A 19,602-nucleotide genomic window follows, 5' to 3' on the forward strand; every position below is an offset into this window, starting at 1 on the left:
TATTGAAAATGTCATGAGGTTAATGAAATTTTTATCTAAGCTAACGATTGACTTTTCCGTAGAATTGGAACGTTTCTCTCTAAACAAATAGGCTATATGCCTTTATAATTAATAATTCTTTTAATGTTTTAAAGGTAGTATATGCGCACATATATTTATACTTGTTAATGACAGTAAATTAACGTCCCGAGTTTTTTGATGACGTTGCAAAATGGGTGTCATTTTTAGATCATTTTGATTACAGTTTAAACAAGAATCAGTTGTTTTTTGTTTTCTTGTTTTTGTTTTTTTTTTTGTTTTAATAGACTAAGTTCTATAATGGAGCACTTGTTTAAACTTTCTCTGTACAATAGAAAATGATGTAAGATGTCAACAAATAGTGGCGTACAATATTCCCACGTTCCATTTGGCCCTCGAATCCGCGGGACATGCAAACAATATGTCCTTCTATAGAGTCGTACTTTGTATTTTTTGTGTGAAACCGCCATTCACAGACTCTTAACGACTTATGACTAAGCGAACGTGATCTAAATAAATTTATAAAATGACCGCCTCGCTCTTTTGATTATATCTCGTATGTCCATAATGTTCTTAGGTTGCAGCTCATAATAATAGTAGACAATAACTCTACATACGTGATTTGGTGGCATAATTGCCTTGTTTACTTTTTAATGTCTTGTTAAATTGGCACTTTATTTGGTCCGTCTTAATTTTATGTCAATTTCATTTAGACATATGCCCATAATACTTTCTTGTGTATGAGCAATTTAGGTCTAATTGCGTGTAAAGAGTTGAGTTACCTACTCGTGTACACTAAACCTGACAACCTCTATAACAGACAAATTTCGAAAAAAATTCAGAATTTAAAAATTATCATGTTATAATGTTACAATTGGCTTTGCTAAACCATCTTTCAAAAAAAACTTTCACGCTCATTTTTTTACTTTATCCGAGCAGTAAGTGCTTTATATTATTCTCAATTTCGTGTATAATATAGTATATGTCATATATGTGTAAGTATATTTGTTAGACATGTAATTTTAGTATGTATGTGTATCAATAATTAGTAGTACCGCATTCGAGTATTCTGACACTTCTCTATGGTTGACTGGGAGAGAATGCTTTTAGCATTAAGTCCGCCATGTACACATATTTGTACTAATGAATTAATAAATAAATAAATAAACCATGCACATAACAAAGATTATTCAATTTCTCATAACCAACTTTGGAATGTAGATCTTTAAGGAATATTTCTCTAGCTATCTTTAGTCTTCAGAACAGAATACAAAAATCCAAGAATTGTTGTTTTTACGGCAGAAATAGGTACCTGTGATGGTGCATAAAACTATAGTACCAGTAAAAAATATTGTAAGAGAACAAATTTTATTTTGACTAAACAACAAAGAAAGATATAAAATGTACATACTGTACGTACATAGTTAATATGTAATCGCTTTCTCTCTGTAATATTTTTTGTAATTGTTTGTATCTATAATAAGTTTACTACTGTAAGCTTTTGGAGGAAACAATAAAGAATACCTATTTCTCATAGTAAACAAACAAAAAACGGTCAGTAATTAAGTATAGAATAAGAATTAGAACTAAATAAGAGAATAACAAACCAGATAAACTTCAAATAGAAGAAGAATATGGAAAATAGATTTTAAATGCTGTTTTTTGTGTCACAAATCAAATGCGCTTACTTGTAGCAGGTTTATAAATAAAAAAAAAAATAGAGAAATAAAGAAAAAAGAGTTTATCTAAGTCCACATTTATAGAAAGATTGTAATTCAGATATTTGAAAATAAATACTCAAGCAGGACTTAAAGAACCAGACGCTCAAATCAACTAAACCATGCAAAAGTCCTTTTTAAAATACTTTTTTAAGCGCTACTCTTATGTTCCAACGGATGTGTTTGAAGTAACAACAGATAATATGAGTTTGTTTCGCCTCCAGTGTTTTATTTCGTTGTTTTATAACAACCAGTTAAATTTAATAAGTTCCTGATCAACAGAGATTAGAATGATCGTCGTGTACATGGCGCGGCGCACATCCATATCTAACCAATTATTTAGTTTATTTCAAATTCATTGTTCGACATACAAAACGTCAATAAATTTCAACATACGTCTATTAATGCCTTTGATCTTCTTGCAGACATTTTGTTATTCTGTATACATCACGCGGGCAATTACCGAGACGTGTCTCGAAATACTGTAAAAAAATTGAGGTTGTTTCCACTTGCCAGTGACGCAATGTGCGCCATTTTGAGACAAACGTCAAAGTCATCAACATGGCGGTGAGGTTCGAATTTCAAATTTGCAATTTTTAACAAGCACGCTATAGGTATAAAAGCCATATACTTTATACTGTTTCAGCTTAGGCTTAAAATACAGCCTAATAGGCCCCTATGAGTTACTGCTTTCTTATCTCAGCTCTCGATGGCTGTTAAAGCGATATGATCTCTTTTTATTGCTGCCATTACGATGTGCATTTTTGATGGATAGTTTAAAGTAAAAAACTACTTGGTCAATTAATGTCGTCCGGTCACGGAACGTGCGTATTTATCGGCCGGAGTTTGATTACAACGGGCCGAGGGACAAGGGGCGAACTTGTAAATTCGACTTCCATAATTCAGGGATAATATAAAAAGGAGAAATTATTTGTTTATGCGACATTATATCGCGTGCACGCACGCGAAAACTATTTCTTTGTAGCTGTTATTGATTGCTATTGCCGTATGAATATTCAAAGCCTTTGGAAAGTAAAGGGGGTGGGCCCTAAATTATCGTGTCACTGTGACATAGTAAAAAAATACTATTCGCTAGTAATTTGCTTCATACACTAGTGTGTGTACTAAATTCTAATAGGGAAGTGTGTATCCGCGATTGTAAATCAAGGTGGCGGGTAGTCGAAAGAAAGGGGTGAGAAATGTGCGCACTATACGTCACTGTGTAGATCGATGCTAATTTGCATTCGAGTCGTCGGCAGCGGCGGACGTCAGTACCGCTCGAAAGTGTTGCGGAGCACGGAAAAAAATGCTACATTTGAATTTTAAATTTGGTGCAAAAGAAATAGTTGCATAAACTGACATCGCAGTTAAAATTAGGTGCTAACGTATAATGCAACATAAAGGAGACAGCATTCGACAAAAAAATGTCGTACCATAAATAATAATTAGCAAGGGTAGAAGGAAACAAAATTATTACATATACACATGCGATTGAAAATGAGGACATTATAAAATTTTATAGGAAAAATTATAAATTCAAATTGAGTGGCGGTAATTTTTTCTAAATCGAATTTTCTTGATACAAACATACACTTTTTTGGTTTAAAATCGCTGTACGGATAATATAAAGTACGATGTTATGCAGGTACTGACCTGCAATAGACAAATCATACTCGCATCATATTTTTTTTTTCTAATTTAATGGCGTGCAACGACTCTTGTAAAAGCGAAGGCGAAAGAAAGAAAACACACTTTCTATTGTCGGATGTTTTCGATCGACAAAAAGCTTCGAACACTTTCTTTGTCGGATTGGATGTCGGTTGTATGTTTGACGTCGCGTGCGTAGGGCCAGCGATCGGGATCGCGTGCCAGATCGCAATCGGACGGGACGGGAGCACCGACCACAATTGATTCCACACGAGGGAAAGAAATATTTGGCGCGAGTGATCGACTCTACGAGAATTAGATAGACGAAAATATCGATCGAGTATACAATAGTATACAATATTGCCGTGTAATCCCGGCATAGAATGGGCTGTCTCTTCCTTTCCTGTGGGTGTCATAAGAGGAGTTTAAAGGAACTTAATAGTCGAGGGATGGGAAGCAGCGTCACTCTTAAAAGATCACCAAAAACTTAGTTGCCAACCCGCCCGTTAAGCGTGGAAATTACTAGTAAAACCCCCTATTGGGGGGAGACCCATGTTCAGCATGGCTAATATATTATATATAGAAAATCGATTGCATATCTTGACTTATTCTGTAATCAAATCTATTACTCGTTCAATGAGATGTTATCAGACAAATCTATTTTTAATATGAATTAATTTTATTTTATATATTATATTATATATTGCATAGGCTAATATTCTATGTATAGGAGATAAAAATAGAAAATAAGCATACAAAGCCGAGCCTATCTTGTCATTTCTTGTTATTGCTGGAACAAACCCAAAGTGGAAAGAAGCATCATTAATAATTGGTATTAATGTGTACCTATATGTGACAAATAAAAAAAAGTGTTTTTTTTTTAATTATTTCAATTGATTTTGTTATCAGACAGTAATTTAAGTGTACTTTTTATATCGATACAAAATTCTATTTATTTACTATCACGCCCAAATTCCTTATGAGGTAGATAGAGAAAGCCAACTACCAAAGTCCTTACGTCATTCTCTTTTATAACTTGTCTGTTATTTCACGCATGCACGCCGGTCCTGGTTGACTTCATCCTCACAGAATTTTAATCGGTCATTAACAACTTCAAATTGGTATGCATCTTCTTGAGCTCATAATGGGTAATAATAATAAATTATTGTATTTTTAATGTCTATTCAATCGAGCATTTCATCATAATTAGTTTACCTACCTAGTTGTACCTGTAGCATCAATATTGCTTACTAAAAACGGGATTTTAGGTTCGATCTTGTTGTGGTTGATTTATACTTTTGGCAAAATTCACAAATGTAACTTGATTCGCTTTCTTTTCATATATGTATGTATATAGGCAACGGTTATCACTTTCCATCAAGCTGACGGCCCACGTCAGCTTGTTCGCCATTTTGAGTTGCATAAGAGAAAATGGCGGGAAATTTTTCAAACCACTTTTATTTATATACATATATTAATATTTTACCTATTATTATAATCGTTTATCATCTATTTTATCCACAGATAAGGAATATTTATGCCTACTCTAATCATAAACAAAAATACATCTATAATTATGTTTTCTCTTGTCCCTTGTCCAAGCCCGTTCAACTCTTGTTTGTAGCACAAAGCAGTAATAGTGTAGAAATGTTAAATAAGGTTTGATTGTATCTACTTTCACTTTCACAATAATATGACAATTTGGTTGTGATTGCGTGTTGTCTTTTGCATAAATACAAGTAATGTTGCTTTTTTCTAGATATAATTTCTCAGGGTTGCTATAATTGTGAGAGTGATACAGGCATAGATTAAGAAATTTGTAGGACTATATTTCTGTTTGAAGGATGGAATATGGCAGGTTTCTTTTTATAATATAGGTGGCGAACGAGTACGCAATTCATCTGATACTGCCGTCCATAGGCACTTACAATATCAAAGGTATTGCAGGTGTGTTGCCGGACACTTAGAAAGGAATATGCTCTTTTCTTAAAAGTTTCAATATCGTATCAATTAAATAATGTATTAGCATACTATTAATCTTAGTCCTTAGGAATGGCAACACATGACGGATACCATGGCCGTTACAATATGATGTCGCTATTCATGATTATAGGTAATCGTTATCATTGCCCAAGTAAGAGATCAGTTTGCCTTTCCCGGTTGCATAAAACCCAATTATTATTATTCAGTTTTGACCAGGACTTAATATTCGTTGGTGTGTTCTAAAAAATATATTTACAATTGGAATCACATTTTATATTGCAAAAGTCGTCTCTTTCATTCACTGTCAAAAATCCCCAAAGCAAAGGTAAAAACATTAAGAGCACTCAACCTGCGGACGTCGCTAGTTGGTAACTAGATTCAATAATCAATTTTGCGAGCTCCGCGGGCCCGCAGAGACCATCGTATCTGTAGTGCAGATAAAAAAAAACAACTTTTGTCTATGGTCAATTAGTTCGAAGTTTTGACGAGTTCTATTTTTTTTTTATTTCGACAGAAGGACAATGAAAGCTGTGTTGGTTCGAAATATAAAATTAAAAAATAAATAAATAATCTCAGCTACACTGTGGCAATATTCGATTTTTGGAATAATTTTTTTTTTATTATTAATTATTAAGAATTAAATAATAATGTACAATACATAATTACTCGTTTAGAGATAATCATATTGAATTATGAATTCGCTATGAAATGTTGATCAGTTTCTTAAACTGTAAAAAAGCATCGAGAAGAGACACTCTCGTCACTAGATCGTACCCGGGCCCACGGGAGTTTATCCGTATAACTTTTAACGATAGCATAGCAAAGTTTTTTAACGAAATAACCGAATTGCCGTTAACTACGACTCGCATCTGTAATGCAGTTAGTCTCACCTGATCGTCTGACGGAGTTTTTTTCACGGTATACGAAATTGATTTTAAAGGGTTGTCTGTAAGTTAAACTTGTAGATATACTATAAATATTAAATGTTTTAATATTTATATAGTTTTTATATAGATTTAGTTGATTGAATTATTTTTTATTCTAAATATATAAATATCGGGATATGTCTATGGTATGATTTTTCATCAACACCGTGAAACGATGCCATTACCCATAGCATTGATTTGTGTACGGCGCTTTATTGATTGTGGTGTCGATTGATAGCGACGTGGCACGCGAACGGTAGCCATGCAGCCGTCATTGTAAGCGCTCAAGCGGTATAGTTGCAAAAAGTCTTATCCATGGTATGTTCCATAGATTCAAATAATATTTTTCTTAATGCGGAAAAGTTGTCATAGATCAATAATTATTGTAAACTTCAAATTTCAAACATGGAACACTGCATCACATTATATATTATTTCAAGTATTTGAAATATCATAGAAGGTTATAAATATCATGGCGGATGCTACCACCGAATCTCGAATTCATGGCGAAACAACGAGTCATTCATAGCTACGCATTAATCCTTACTAATTATGCAAGACAGGGAGCAAAGATGTAAAATGGTCGGTCACAAATCGCGTCCGAACTGACAGGCCAAACAACCCATCTTCTGAGACAGATCTGTGATATATTCGTCGGTTTCGCTAAGGAAACGCGCGTAATTAATTACAGGGAATAATATGTCAGGATGCACTTAATATCCTATTAAACTGTTCAGTTCGTGATGCTGTAAACAAAATGGCGCCCAAGGTGGAGTTTTCGCGCCAAAACTGAAGTACACATTTGTTAGAGAACAATAAATGCATATGAAAATAGACGACGTGGCATTCCGAAACAGATAACAGAATTTAATTTATTAAGTGTTTAGATTTACTTGAATTAGACTGCTATCTCGAAAAACATTATTTATTTTGATATTAAAAAAAATATATAATCTACATAAATATTATAGTGAGAAAAGATTTGATTTTTTGTTCGTAATGAACAAAAACATATTTAACCGATTTTAAAAATTATTTCCTCTATAGAAAGCTACATTATCAGCGAGTAACATGGGCATTTTTTATATTAAAAAAAAAAAACCGTGCAAATCCGGGCGAACCGCTAGTATATAGATGTAAGTACTAGCAATAGTATTTAGGTAAAATTTAAGATTATGTTTTTTTAGACACTTTGTACAATCTACATGAATCATTTACAGCACAGATGATACAATACTATACTAGCCCTATAGCATCCATTACAGTAAAGAAGTAATCAGTTTGGACAGGAGCCATAGACAAATTGTGAGTACTATATGCAGTTTTACGGCGATCGCATCGCGTTATAATCGAAATAGGAGCGTGGGCGTCGACGCATCGTCGACGCGACAGACGCGCGATGTATTTACGATCTGCGCGGTTTGAACGCGGCATTATTAAAATAATTACCTTTGCTTCGGCCGTCACTTCAAGTGTAACAAGAATGCCCTCCTTTATTGTTTTTTTTTTTCTCTGTGTTGACTTATGATACGGATACAGATAAAAAATGTAATGATAGACATGTTTTTAAGGTTTAATTTGCGTATGAGTATTGTTTTGTATTTGCTTAACCGAAATAATAAGCGTTTTCATTGATTGTTTTTGTAAATGTTTGTAGTGGTATAAACATTTGATGTGCAGGGATGAAGAGAATGTTTTGAGAGAAATATTAAGTATAAGTGTGAATGGTTATAAGGGTAGAGAGAGATCTAAAAAGACATGGCTAGAGTGTGGCAAATTGAATGGGAGTGAATACTGAAATGATTGAAATTAGAGATGAAAGAAAGGGGAAAATATATTAGGTCCTTCCAATTCATGCATTCTGAACACTTTTAAGTATTGTTAAATATAATTACAGGCAGTTAAAGAGTTCGAAAGTCTAATTTGAGAAGCAAACTTTAGAACTATAGTTTTTATATGAAAAATTGAAATTTTACAAAATTCTATTTGAATGATTCTGTATTATTTATGAATATGTATTGGTCCACTGCTAATGCCTATACAAATACTTATGCGCTAGACGTTTGGAATGGCGCGAAGTGTTAATAATCCTTAACACAATTAGCGTTTAACGCGCTTGCTAAAATAAGATTGCGCTAAATTATAGCGATCAAGCTGTTCTTCTAACAGTTACGCAGCGATAATAAATTCGTTACATTTACACGTCACAACTGAATTTAAGTGACTAGCTATTACGCGGGGGAAGCATTCGCCTCCCATTTTTATAGGTTTCACAGTAATTCTTTCCAAAAAACTATTTTTTTAAAGTAATATGACCGAACATGGCAAACAAGCATAAAACACTTAGCAGAAGTGGAATTTATTTTTAGAGAAATACATGATTTAAGTGCTTTCCAAAAGAAAGTTAATATTTTCACCAACTCTGTACTGATTTTGACAATAAGGTAATAGGATTTTCTATGGTATTCAGGGCTGTAGCTAGACCCAAGTTTAAGGTTAAAATAAAAAGGGTAAAATAATTTTTTGATAGGGCAGTAGCCTTAATATCTTTTGGGGTCTTTTTAAGGTAGGGCATTGCCTCTCAATGCTCCTTTCTCCCCTGGTTACGACCATAATGGTATTGGTTTCATATTAATTATGTTACAGTCGTAGTTAATTTTGTTACTTTTTATTTGTTGTATGCAAAAAAAGGAACGAGTTTCCCAAAGGTTTAAAAAAAAAAATAAGATTTATAGGTTATGTTTCAAAGATTCTTTTACACATATATAACAAAAAGTAATTTTTTACTGTAATTTTAATCGAAATATATGTATTTTGAAGAGTAATATAATAAAATGAGACTCGTGCTGAGTATCCAGGGATACCTACTAACTGACTAACATTACAGTTTACCTAATTAATTGTTATATTTCGGTAGACACCGGTAAATTTATTACTGGCCTCGTTTTAATGATATTTGGCTTGTGTTACATTTGATATAATAATTATTATTGTTAGGTACAATGTATTATTATAATATTGTAATTTAAATATGTTGGTAAATCTATTTAAGATTTAACTAGCAATTAAGGTTTTTTTTTGTAGAAAACATTTGGATTTAATCTTGTCTAAATCGGTGTAACGTCAACATACGAGTAAAGATAATTCGATTAAATAATAGAGTCATTAAATTAAAAATTCGAATATAGAATGAGAGGTTTGTTTTAAAAATCGAAGTAAATTTGAAAAAAGAATGCTGGAACACTTATCCTTAATCTAAACCCGTAAAAAGCATAATAGATACGTATAATAAGAGGTTATTATGAAAAAAAGTATAAGGTTGTCCTGTACTGTGGTGTTTTGTTTTGGAAATTAGTTCATTTCCAGTGGATTTTACAAGATGGACTGGTACAACTCATCTCACCTATCATGCTGCTCACAGTATATAGACAGGCAGGGACAATTCATTATATATATATATATATATATATATATATATATATATATATATATATATATATATATATATATATATATATATATATATATATATATATATATATATTAAGGACTTCAACCGTGGCAAAAAAGTTATTGTAATTTAAAAACCAATCTGAATGTATATCCTTTTAAATAAAAAGCGTTTCCTAAATCGGTTTATAAATAACAGAGTTATGAGGTGAAAAAAATACAGCTTAATTGAGAACCACCTCCTTTTTGAAGTCGGTTGAAAGAAATCTATTCCTGTCTATTATATTGTGATCGTAGTCACCTAGTACCTAATCAGTTTAGCCTATATTCCGGCCAGTACCTACCTAATTCTCAAAATATGCAATTCATGATTTTAGACACGATAATGTGACTATAATACGCTGAGATAAAGTCGAAACAGATGCGACGAGCCGAGTGACAAGAAGACAATTATGTTTTGTCTCGCTCACCTCAAGTCGTTTACGCGTTCAACTGTGTAACAATTAGGTATTATTATCTCGGACAGTCAGTTAGGCATAAAATCATAAAGTAAATAATGAGACGTGGTATTATAGACATAAATATTCCTGTAAAGAGGTCTGATTACTTCGTCGGAAGGCATCAAAGCGGCCGCGGTGCGTCGCGCATTCTTCGCAAAATTATTTCTTGACCCTTACACTAGAGTTTTGCGCTACTCCCCAACAGATGGCGTTACGTGTACATTGCTTCTCGCATACCGAACTTTTTTATTTAGCCTTTACTCGAGTTATTTCAGCGTAAACGCTCTTAAACGGCTATTTGGTTTTTCAAAGGTGCTTTCTAAGTGGTTGTCGTTGCGAACTTTTTTGCGGGAAATGTCCTTTGTAATAATACTTAGTAATAATTGCGCCGTAAATTAAATGTCTGGCTCGGCTATCGTAATGTTCATAAGTTTACGTGTGAGATCATTGACCGTGGAATAGTTGTTTATGGTTTCATCTAAGTAGTTAGTAATGTCGTTATGACATTTCAGTTTGTACCACTCGACGAGAGATGGCAGGGCACGGCAGTTTATCAGACAGACTACATTACATCTACCTCCTTGTTGGTTATTTGTCTCTTTGCATTATTTATGTTATTTTTTTAAAAGTATTTTAAGTAAATACTTTTATTTTTATAACACATGTTTATATTATTTTTATTCGAGAGAGTACGTTCGGAAACTTCGGCCCCTAACCTCCCGTAGTCCCGTCCAAATGTATCGAGTAATTATTATGTGATTATCAGTCGTTCGCCGGATTTTCGTGTTTGTTCAAAACTTTATGATTTATGAGAGATTGACCCGTTTGTTTCAACATGTTGAAAATACCCTAATGAAGGCGGACCCCTATTTTCGCACTTTGTTCAACGGGTTTCGATTATGTATGTTTCTGTTGATAACAAACTGTCCGCGGCACAGAAAAGGGATAAATATAACCTTCGTATCGCACGTTTGACAGTCGTTAGCGGATACCCTTCGCTTAAGTATCGGACTACTGGCGCGAATTGTTGTGTAGGTATTTGTTGCATTCGATGCTTCGTTAACTAAAGTAAGCATTCGAAACACAATTTTAATTTCAAATTCCACAAATTGTATTCGTTATTTGAATACAGATTTCAAATTGAGAATTACTATTTTCAACAGCCATAACATTCTGATATTATTGCATTCGAAATTCAAATTCGAACCAATTCGCTCGCGGTCGAGTGTGGTCGCGTTCCAAAGTTACGAACCGAAGACGCTAACTTCTCATCCATTTGCGTTCGATGTCCTCCCCGTCGAGTCCGAGTGTATTAGTGCACGCTTAATACACTTGCCAACTTCCAAACTTTGCTCAGTTTTAAACGCTTTTGACAGTCCCCCGCACGGAGTTTCTGGACGTGACCTGCCATTGATAACTTATTGCCTTTAACTCTTGCGACACGTAGGTACGTAATGCACTCTGTCTGCCTTTATATTGCTGTATTTTCGTGTCAGCATTGAATAAATTAATGACGTCCCTAAATACAATTAAGCGAATTATCCGCTGTTTATGAGGATTCTTTTTATTCTGATGCCATCGCACTTGCAATTGTCCTCTGCGTTTATATTATACACCAAAGTACCTATTTGTAGTTACATCTATACCTGCATATATCTACGCACATTAGTTTAGCTTACCTACTCGTGCATGGTACAAAAACATCACCAAAATACAAAATGATTTCTAATAACAAATTCGAACAGACAAAAGCACAATTGAATATTAAAATTTGCTTAGCGTTAAACTAAGAGCACTACAAGGGGAGTTTAGAGTAAAGGAGCATCGAGGACGCTTAACTTCGGGCATAAAGCCTTTGGCGGGTGTCCTGCGCCGGCCGATAGTGGCCCATTGAAAATAGATTTTCACGCTACACTTCAACCACTCTCGAGAGCCGAACTTTGTCCAAATATTACTGCGCGCGAATTCTAAATATCTTTGGTTGTTCCTTTTTTAAAACATTTCTTGGCTTTTAAAAAAGGAATAATCGTACAAAACTTCGAACTATAAACTGTTCCATTTTTAATTTACTACACGTAAACTTGAAACACAAATAGATCCATTTTTAAAATAGGATCGTTTGAAATACGTTAATTAAAACGGAACGCGGTTTTCAATCTATTTATGGTACATGTCTTTTCGAGTAATGTGGACGATGTATGCAAAATGGCGTTGCTGTTCCTTCGATGATATTAAGACCTCATTGTCGTGTGTTAAGGTCGAGTTTCGATCTCGATCGACACTAGTGAGCGTTTGAAACGATCTTGCTTGGACATTTCATCACTGAACCGTGTTGGCAGTAATAAGAGCAATAATTATAACCGCTATAACTACAGTTAATTGGACTGAAGGATTAAGTGAATAAATAATGCTCGGTTAACTTACACTGACGCCCAGAGCGCAAAAACAACGCTTTCACAAACTGTTGTGTGCTCGATACGGAGATGTATGCGTAGATAGGGTAATGAATTTAGTCACGGTCTATTGTTATATAATCCGCTTGTAATAATCCACATAGCAAATATTACTTTCGATGTAGTCATATTCATAAACAATTTGTTATTAGCTATAGAATGACGATAAAAATATTGCATTTGTATAACTGTACACGTGATGTTTTACGTTTTTTATAGTAAATAAAAAAAAAACAAAAAGAAAGATGTAATATGATTAACTTAATTGTATTTTTAATTGACTAGTAATATGCTTAATTTAAATTTCTTTACTATATTTTATTTACTAATAAATTTTTGTCCTATGGTGTTGCTAAGTGCAAGTATTTTTCCCAAATTGTACAATTATAATTCAAAAATAGAATGTAGAGTATATAATCAAGCATAGATATTACCAATAAGCAATGGATACTAGCTTTTTTGCCATGTTAACCATCATAAACAATTATCTCGGCTCTATGATGAACAATTGCTGCATGTACAGAAAAAGTATAAAAAGTGAACACTACGTTGACGGAACATGGCAAATCCAGTTTTATAATTAATAAATTCTTCTTTGTTTACCATCGTTTAGACTACGACTTACAGACTTTACTTTTCTTAATTATGTGTTTTTTTTTCTCTAATTTTCATAGTTTTAAGATGTACGAAATAGTACGTCAATCATAGGTCATTACCATCTTCTCGTGCATGGTTAAATATAAAATAAACAAATATCAAAGCAAGTAAACTGCCTAGTTTATATTCTTTTCGCGTATGTATGAAACAAGCGACAGAGTAATATATATTCTTATGTCTACACTACTTAAAGCAACCTCTTTTGTGGTGTCGAGCCGATTCAAATTATTTTTTTTTATTAAGAATTCTACCGCGAAATTATTTTGAATATGGAATTCCGATTACCTCACACTAAAGGTTAGTGATGTTAAATAGGTATTATTCTTGTCATGACGTTCGTTTTAAATATGGAATATCGATTTATTTTTTTATTATAGATACTCAAGTCGAGTGACGTTATTTTTTGTTAATAAACCTGTTTTTTTTTTGTTTTATTAGATGGTATTGTAGGTATTGGAACCATCATTTGCAAGTCTCTATAACCGTGACGTGTGAACGTCGAACACCATAACAACAGTTTCGCAACGAACGGACAGGACGAGCGTATGCATTATGTATATGTATCGTGGGAACTGGGAAATCGTGGAAATACGAAGCCATAACAACGCGAAATGACATGTTGTTGATTGTATAGGAGTCAAGCTTAGGACATAGCTAGGTACTTACTGTAACTGTTGTAACAAGTAGTTGAGTACCACTTATTGCTTATGCCATAAGTTTAAATCACATTAGAACATACATGTAGATGTAGTATCAAGTAACAAAAAACGTCCTAAAAATTCAGCTAACAAACAATTTTTATCACGGTGTTGGTAGAAAAGTGTGAAAGTATTGTATTCATAATACTTGTATTATAAATAAAAACAAATAAAATGATGATTTGTTGATATAAGTTTTGAATAACAAAATTAATACAGCCATAATCGTGCGTTACTTTTCTTTTTAAGTTACGCTGTACTTGATGAAGTATTCGTAGGGACTCGATCTGTGTATTTGTTATTAATTTAAGCATATATTTAGTATCCATAAATACCCAAAAGTATTTATATCGGAATCATTTACAACACTATTTTAAGAAAAAAAAGATACATTGCACAGGACAGATAGTATAGATTAAGAATAGTACACATGGATGGCAAAAAAATGACATTATTTTGACACGGGAATTTCTGCGCGTGACGAAACGTCATTGAATAGTGAAAGCAGTGTTTATGCGGTTAAACGCTCGTAAATTGGAAAGCATTATACAGTGGCTGTCACCTTTCCACCTGCGAGGTATTGACGTTACGACCTAATAGGATATTTTCCCGCCCATATACGGGACAAGAGATATGATATGGCGCAAAAACTATAAGGCATGTACACCATTCGCGTGTTTCTTCAAATACGTTAACGAAACAGCGATTTTATGACGCAATTAAAGCTTTCAATTAAATTAATTTTAACATAAAAAACAAGACTGTTTAATTTGTTACCGTCTATTAAAATATCCTTAATTTTTTACAATCAATAATATCTTTATGTCGATTTCTATGAAAATCGTCTATACAGCACGTTGAAGAGATCAATTATTTATTTTTAAATATTTTTTTAATCATGTTCAAATTTCGCATCTATATTAATTATATTTATAGGGTTTTACATAAATTTAATAATTAGTAAATTAAATAGGCTAGCAGTTAGTTGACTAAGAATCTATTTAATATGGATTCGAAGACTAATAATTTATAAGTTACCTCTGATTCAATATACATAATTTGTTAGAAATATTTTATGTCTATTAGCGAGGGTCGCTTCTTTCCACGAGGTGGACAGCAAGTTTTCCTGTCAAGGTTTTCCCAAGAAACTACAGCATGGGGTTCTTCAATAAGGGGACAAAGAGGTTTCTTCAGGGTTGGCAACGCGCGCGTAATACCCTTGCTATTACAGGCGTTAATAAGCTACGGTAACCACTTACCATCAGGTAGGCTGTATGCTTGATTGCAACCTCAGTGGTATAAAAAAAAGTTTATTTCTAATTTAAAATTTGGGTTTGCTCATAATATCTTTCTACATAAAGCAAGGCCGCAGAATACATGTGTTATAACTGAGATTTGGAAATCGACATGTCAAAATTGACATCTGTCATAATGCGTAACACGCACGTATTTTTTTTTTAATTGACAATGCGAGCGATGTGTCGTTTAATTTCAATTGATCCGATAGCAGTAAACGTCTCAATTATCGTGGTAATAAGTTCCTATTCCCACGGTATGGCCGCGTAGTTGATTATTGGTTGGTAGCGTGACCGACTGGTATCATTACGTGGACACTGATCGCTACTATCTACTCTTCTATATTGTCTCTAGTATCTATATTTTTTTTTATAATACTTAGAATGGTAAACAAGCTGACGGCCCACTTGTTGGGAAATGGTAACCGTCGCTTATAGACACAATATATACAATACTTTGGACATTAAATATCACTTTGATGCCCATGGGAACCCTTAATTCATTGCCATTCTTGAAGAGAATGGTGTACACCCTGTAATTTCACTATTACATCTCACCCTTTAAACTTACATACTTCACGATGGATACACGAGTGGAACAGAGATACGTAAACACATTTTTTATACTACTATGGTGACAAACAAGCATACGGCCCGTCTGATGGTAAATGAGGTTACCGTAGCCTATGGACGTTTGTAACACTACATACACTAACTAACACATACACTAAATAACACTAACATACACATATATGCATACATGTGAACATATATATGTATGTTACGTACGTAAGTACATTTTAGTCTCTTGATATTTTAAACTTTCTTATTGGAGATAATGAAATCAATAAAACCTACATTTGATATATGTCAGCTTCATTCCTATATGTCTAATCTACATTTATTCTACAGTACTAACAAAATTTTCAACTGCCGTACGATACGCGAACACAAATTCAAAAGGAATTCTAATCGTATAAACAGAACGGGGTACAATTTCGTGGGAAATAAGAAAAACGGAACCCTTCCGTATTATCTGAAATTCAATCTATTTGAGCTCATCCCTATCGATGGGACATTCCGGACAAAAGCTAATACACGACAGTCTATTGTCTTCCGCAGATTTATACTTTGTCCTGCATTGTCATTAATGTGTACATCGCTTTACAATGAGAGCGTTCTTTTTAATTCTCGAATTGTCCCTTTACGTTCGTATTACGTGTACTAGAAGTTTAAATTTTGAATTTCGAATATGATAGAAATATTGTTTTTGGTATTAATTCATTGTTAATCTTCGTGTATTTTGGCGCCATTTTTAAATAAAGAATATTACGACTGGTTTGATAAAGTGTAAACTGGAAAATAATAAGTTAAAAAGTAAATTAAACATAATTATTAAACAGTAGGAAAATTGCTATCTGTAAAATACCTTTTTGGTACCTATTTATTTAAAATAATAAGTGATCTATTTGAATAAGTATTGCAACATTGCGTTCTCTTGTCATGTGTTGTGGTTTTATATATACAGTTTTTATATTTAATAAAATATTTTATTGTAAACTACAATCTATAATATTTAAGGTCGATTTTGTGATATATTAAATATTATAAACCTGTCTGTCAAAATACAATACGTTAATTTTAGAGTTGGAGTTAGGAAGGACTTAATGACTGCAGACAGAACATTTTTTTAAAAATTCGCTGTTAATAAGTGAATTTAATTGTTAGGTTTAGAAAACACGTTTCATAATATGAGCCATAATCATAAATCATTCATAATCAGCCCATAATATGATTATGAGCACAGTTATGGGCCCAGTAGATTTATTTTTATTTTTTAAAGATTGTATTGACGTAGATTGTCTGTAGTTAGTTCTCATGTGAATATAAGATTTTAAATAATAACGTCATAGTAGAAAATAATATATTAATACTGACAGGAGATCGCAACGTCGCCATTTTGATTATTTCGAAGGCCTAGTAATGCATTGTGACGTCACATGTCTTTTCTATAAAAACAACAAATTCTGACAGGACAGCGCAAGGTCGCCATTTTTAACTCGAGAACCAGGCTATGCACAGTGACGTCACATGTCGTTTCTTATGAAAAGTACAAATTCTGACAGGAGATCGTAACGTCACTATTTTTATTTAGCAGCTCAGTCTATGCCTAGTGACGTCACAGGTCGTTTCGTACATTTGCGGTGCACTGTGCCGAGTCGTCGCTAGATGCGTGTCCGCTTACTTTTCATTGTTACAACACTTGCCCGTTGTTACTTGGGGGGCAGATAATATATTGCGGCGACTATCATTGTCGCTTTGTAATGTATCTTCGTGTTTTCCAATTGCAACTCTATAATACTGTTATGGTACAGTCACATGCAATTATATGTACACACTTAAGTACGTGCTTTGTTGCAACCAGTAACGTTTTTAACGATTCCATTTTTAAATATTACCCCAATAAAGTGTTATTGTGACAACGTACAAAAGTGTTTGCATGTTAATGCAGGCGACTGTACATAATGTTGGATGAATGTATGAGATAACACCACAATATAGTTATAAGCTTTTAAATTCAAATGAAGATTATTGGGCGTACGACTGCTTATAGAAATCAGTTTAATATTGAAAAACAAAATGGTTATATTTACAAACAGTAAAAAAAAAAAGAAATACGCACCAACATGATAATCAGAATATAATAAATAAGGTTATTACAAACTAAACTTCCATTATAATTTATAAAAAGAATGAAACAATAGTAATTGGTATTAAAACGATAAATTGGAATAACAGAACGAAAGCCCCGGAGGAGCGCGCTCGCTTGACCATGTCCCCTGCACCCCACTCCCAACTTTAACCCCCCTTTTCATGTAACGGGGCGGAAACACTGATCTTTCGAGCTAGGACACACAGGATAGGTTCAGGATAAAGGGTAGGGATCATCGCAATGGGTAAAAATAAAAAAAAATAACATTAAAAAAGTGCGTTTCCTAAATGAGCAAGCTGTTATTGAATCATCATTGAGTAATGATCGAACAACGCTGAGTAGGAGCCATTTAATAAGTGTTCAGAAACTTGTTTATAACGTTAATGGCCCCAAAGTAAACATCTCTAATATCTCTGCATTCTTCCCGTGATTGATGAGCCCTATTGTCAGGTAGACTCGACAACCGCTGATAACGGGTAACGCGCCAAACCATTCGGAAGATTGAGCTGAAGGGGCGGATTTGATCTATGACGAAATACGCCGTTGTTGGATTTCGTCATAATTATACGTTCGGCACGAGCTAGTTGCGAATATTGAATTTGGATTGAAATTCGAAGTGGTTCCAATTTTGAATTTTGAAAATTGAGGGTCAAAAGAGTAAACAGTGAGGAACTGTTGTTGTCTATTCCTAACCAGCCGTTTGTTAAGGAGTTAATTTTATGATATTAAGTTTTTTTAAGACAACAAACATGTCTGGCCTGGTTAGAAACAAACGAACAACTGCAATATTTAGATAGTATACCTTTTTTAGGAATGAGCGACTTGAGTAGCATCACGGCGGCCTCGTCGCACGCCCACGCGTGCATTTTCCTGTACGAGTCCCGCCCTTTCTCCGTCAGCTTGTCCCAGGGTTTCGGTTTTGAGAGCAGCTCCGATACCGTTCCTTGCGATAGCCCAAGCACATACTTTGCGAATAGTCTCTGCCCTATGTTATGGACTGACAGCAACTCTCGCACTCGCCGACTGATGTGTAGCGTGTCCAAGTTTGTATTCGCGTACTTGTCCATATTATATCGGAGCATCTCCTGTAGTCTCGCTTCCATCGGGTCACCCTTCGGTATTAGGGAGTCGCCCAGGCGTCCGACGAGCGCGCCGGGCGGGAGCGGGCCCATGTCCTCCGCGAACCTGTACGGCCGATGTTCCTCGAAACGGAACGGGCTCGGCGGTGGCAGCGGCAGCGGCGTCGGCCCGTTGTTGTTATGGTGGGTGGTGTTGTTGTTGAGGGGAGGCGGCGTGCTCGGCCACTCTTCCGCACCTGCAGTGAGAGTACGGTTACGCGGGAACACGAGGAGCGAGGGCTCGGGGAGGAGAAGCGGGGGCCGGGGGACAGGGTTTCACGCACGCTCGTAAGCGTCGCAACCATTCGGCAACGGTGTACGAATGTTTAATGCGTACGCGGCGTCTCTCATGTTTGCATGCTCCGAATTCTAAAGCCTACGTTTGGAACGATTACGCGCGTCCGTGAGCGGCATGGCAGAGGTGGT

At 34.5% G+C, this 19,602-nt stretch overlaps 1 protein-coding gene across 7 annotated transcripts in view; it reads right to left on the bottom strand.

The window, feature by feature from the left end:
• Window positions 1–19,602, bottom strand: part of LOC113516327 (homeobox protein cut) — a 215,354-nt gene that overhangs the window by 7,371 nt on the left and 188,381 nt on the right. For 6 of the 7 annotated variants that reach the window (XM_026900739.3, XM_026900737.3, XM_052896118.1 and 3 more), the window contains one exon: window positions 18,861–19,373. The exons of the other annotated variant lie outside the window; for it this stretch is intronic. In XM_026900739.3, the coding sequence (XP_026756540.2) occupies window positions 18,861–19,373 (513 nt within the window). The remainder of the gene's footprint in view (window positions 1–18,860; window positions 19,374–19,602) is intronic. 7 annotated transcript variants of the gene reach the window in all.

This window comes from Galleria mellonella, unplaced genomic scaffold, assembly GCF_026898425.1.
Source record: "Galleria mellonella isolate WM207_F2 unplaced genomic scaffold, CSIRO_AGI_GalMel_v1 utg312, whole genome shotgun sequence".
NCBI classification, from domain to species: Eukaryota; Metazoa; Arthropoda; class Insecta; order Lepidoptera; family Pyralidae; genus Galleria; species Galleria mellonella.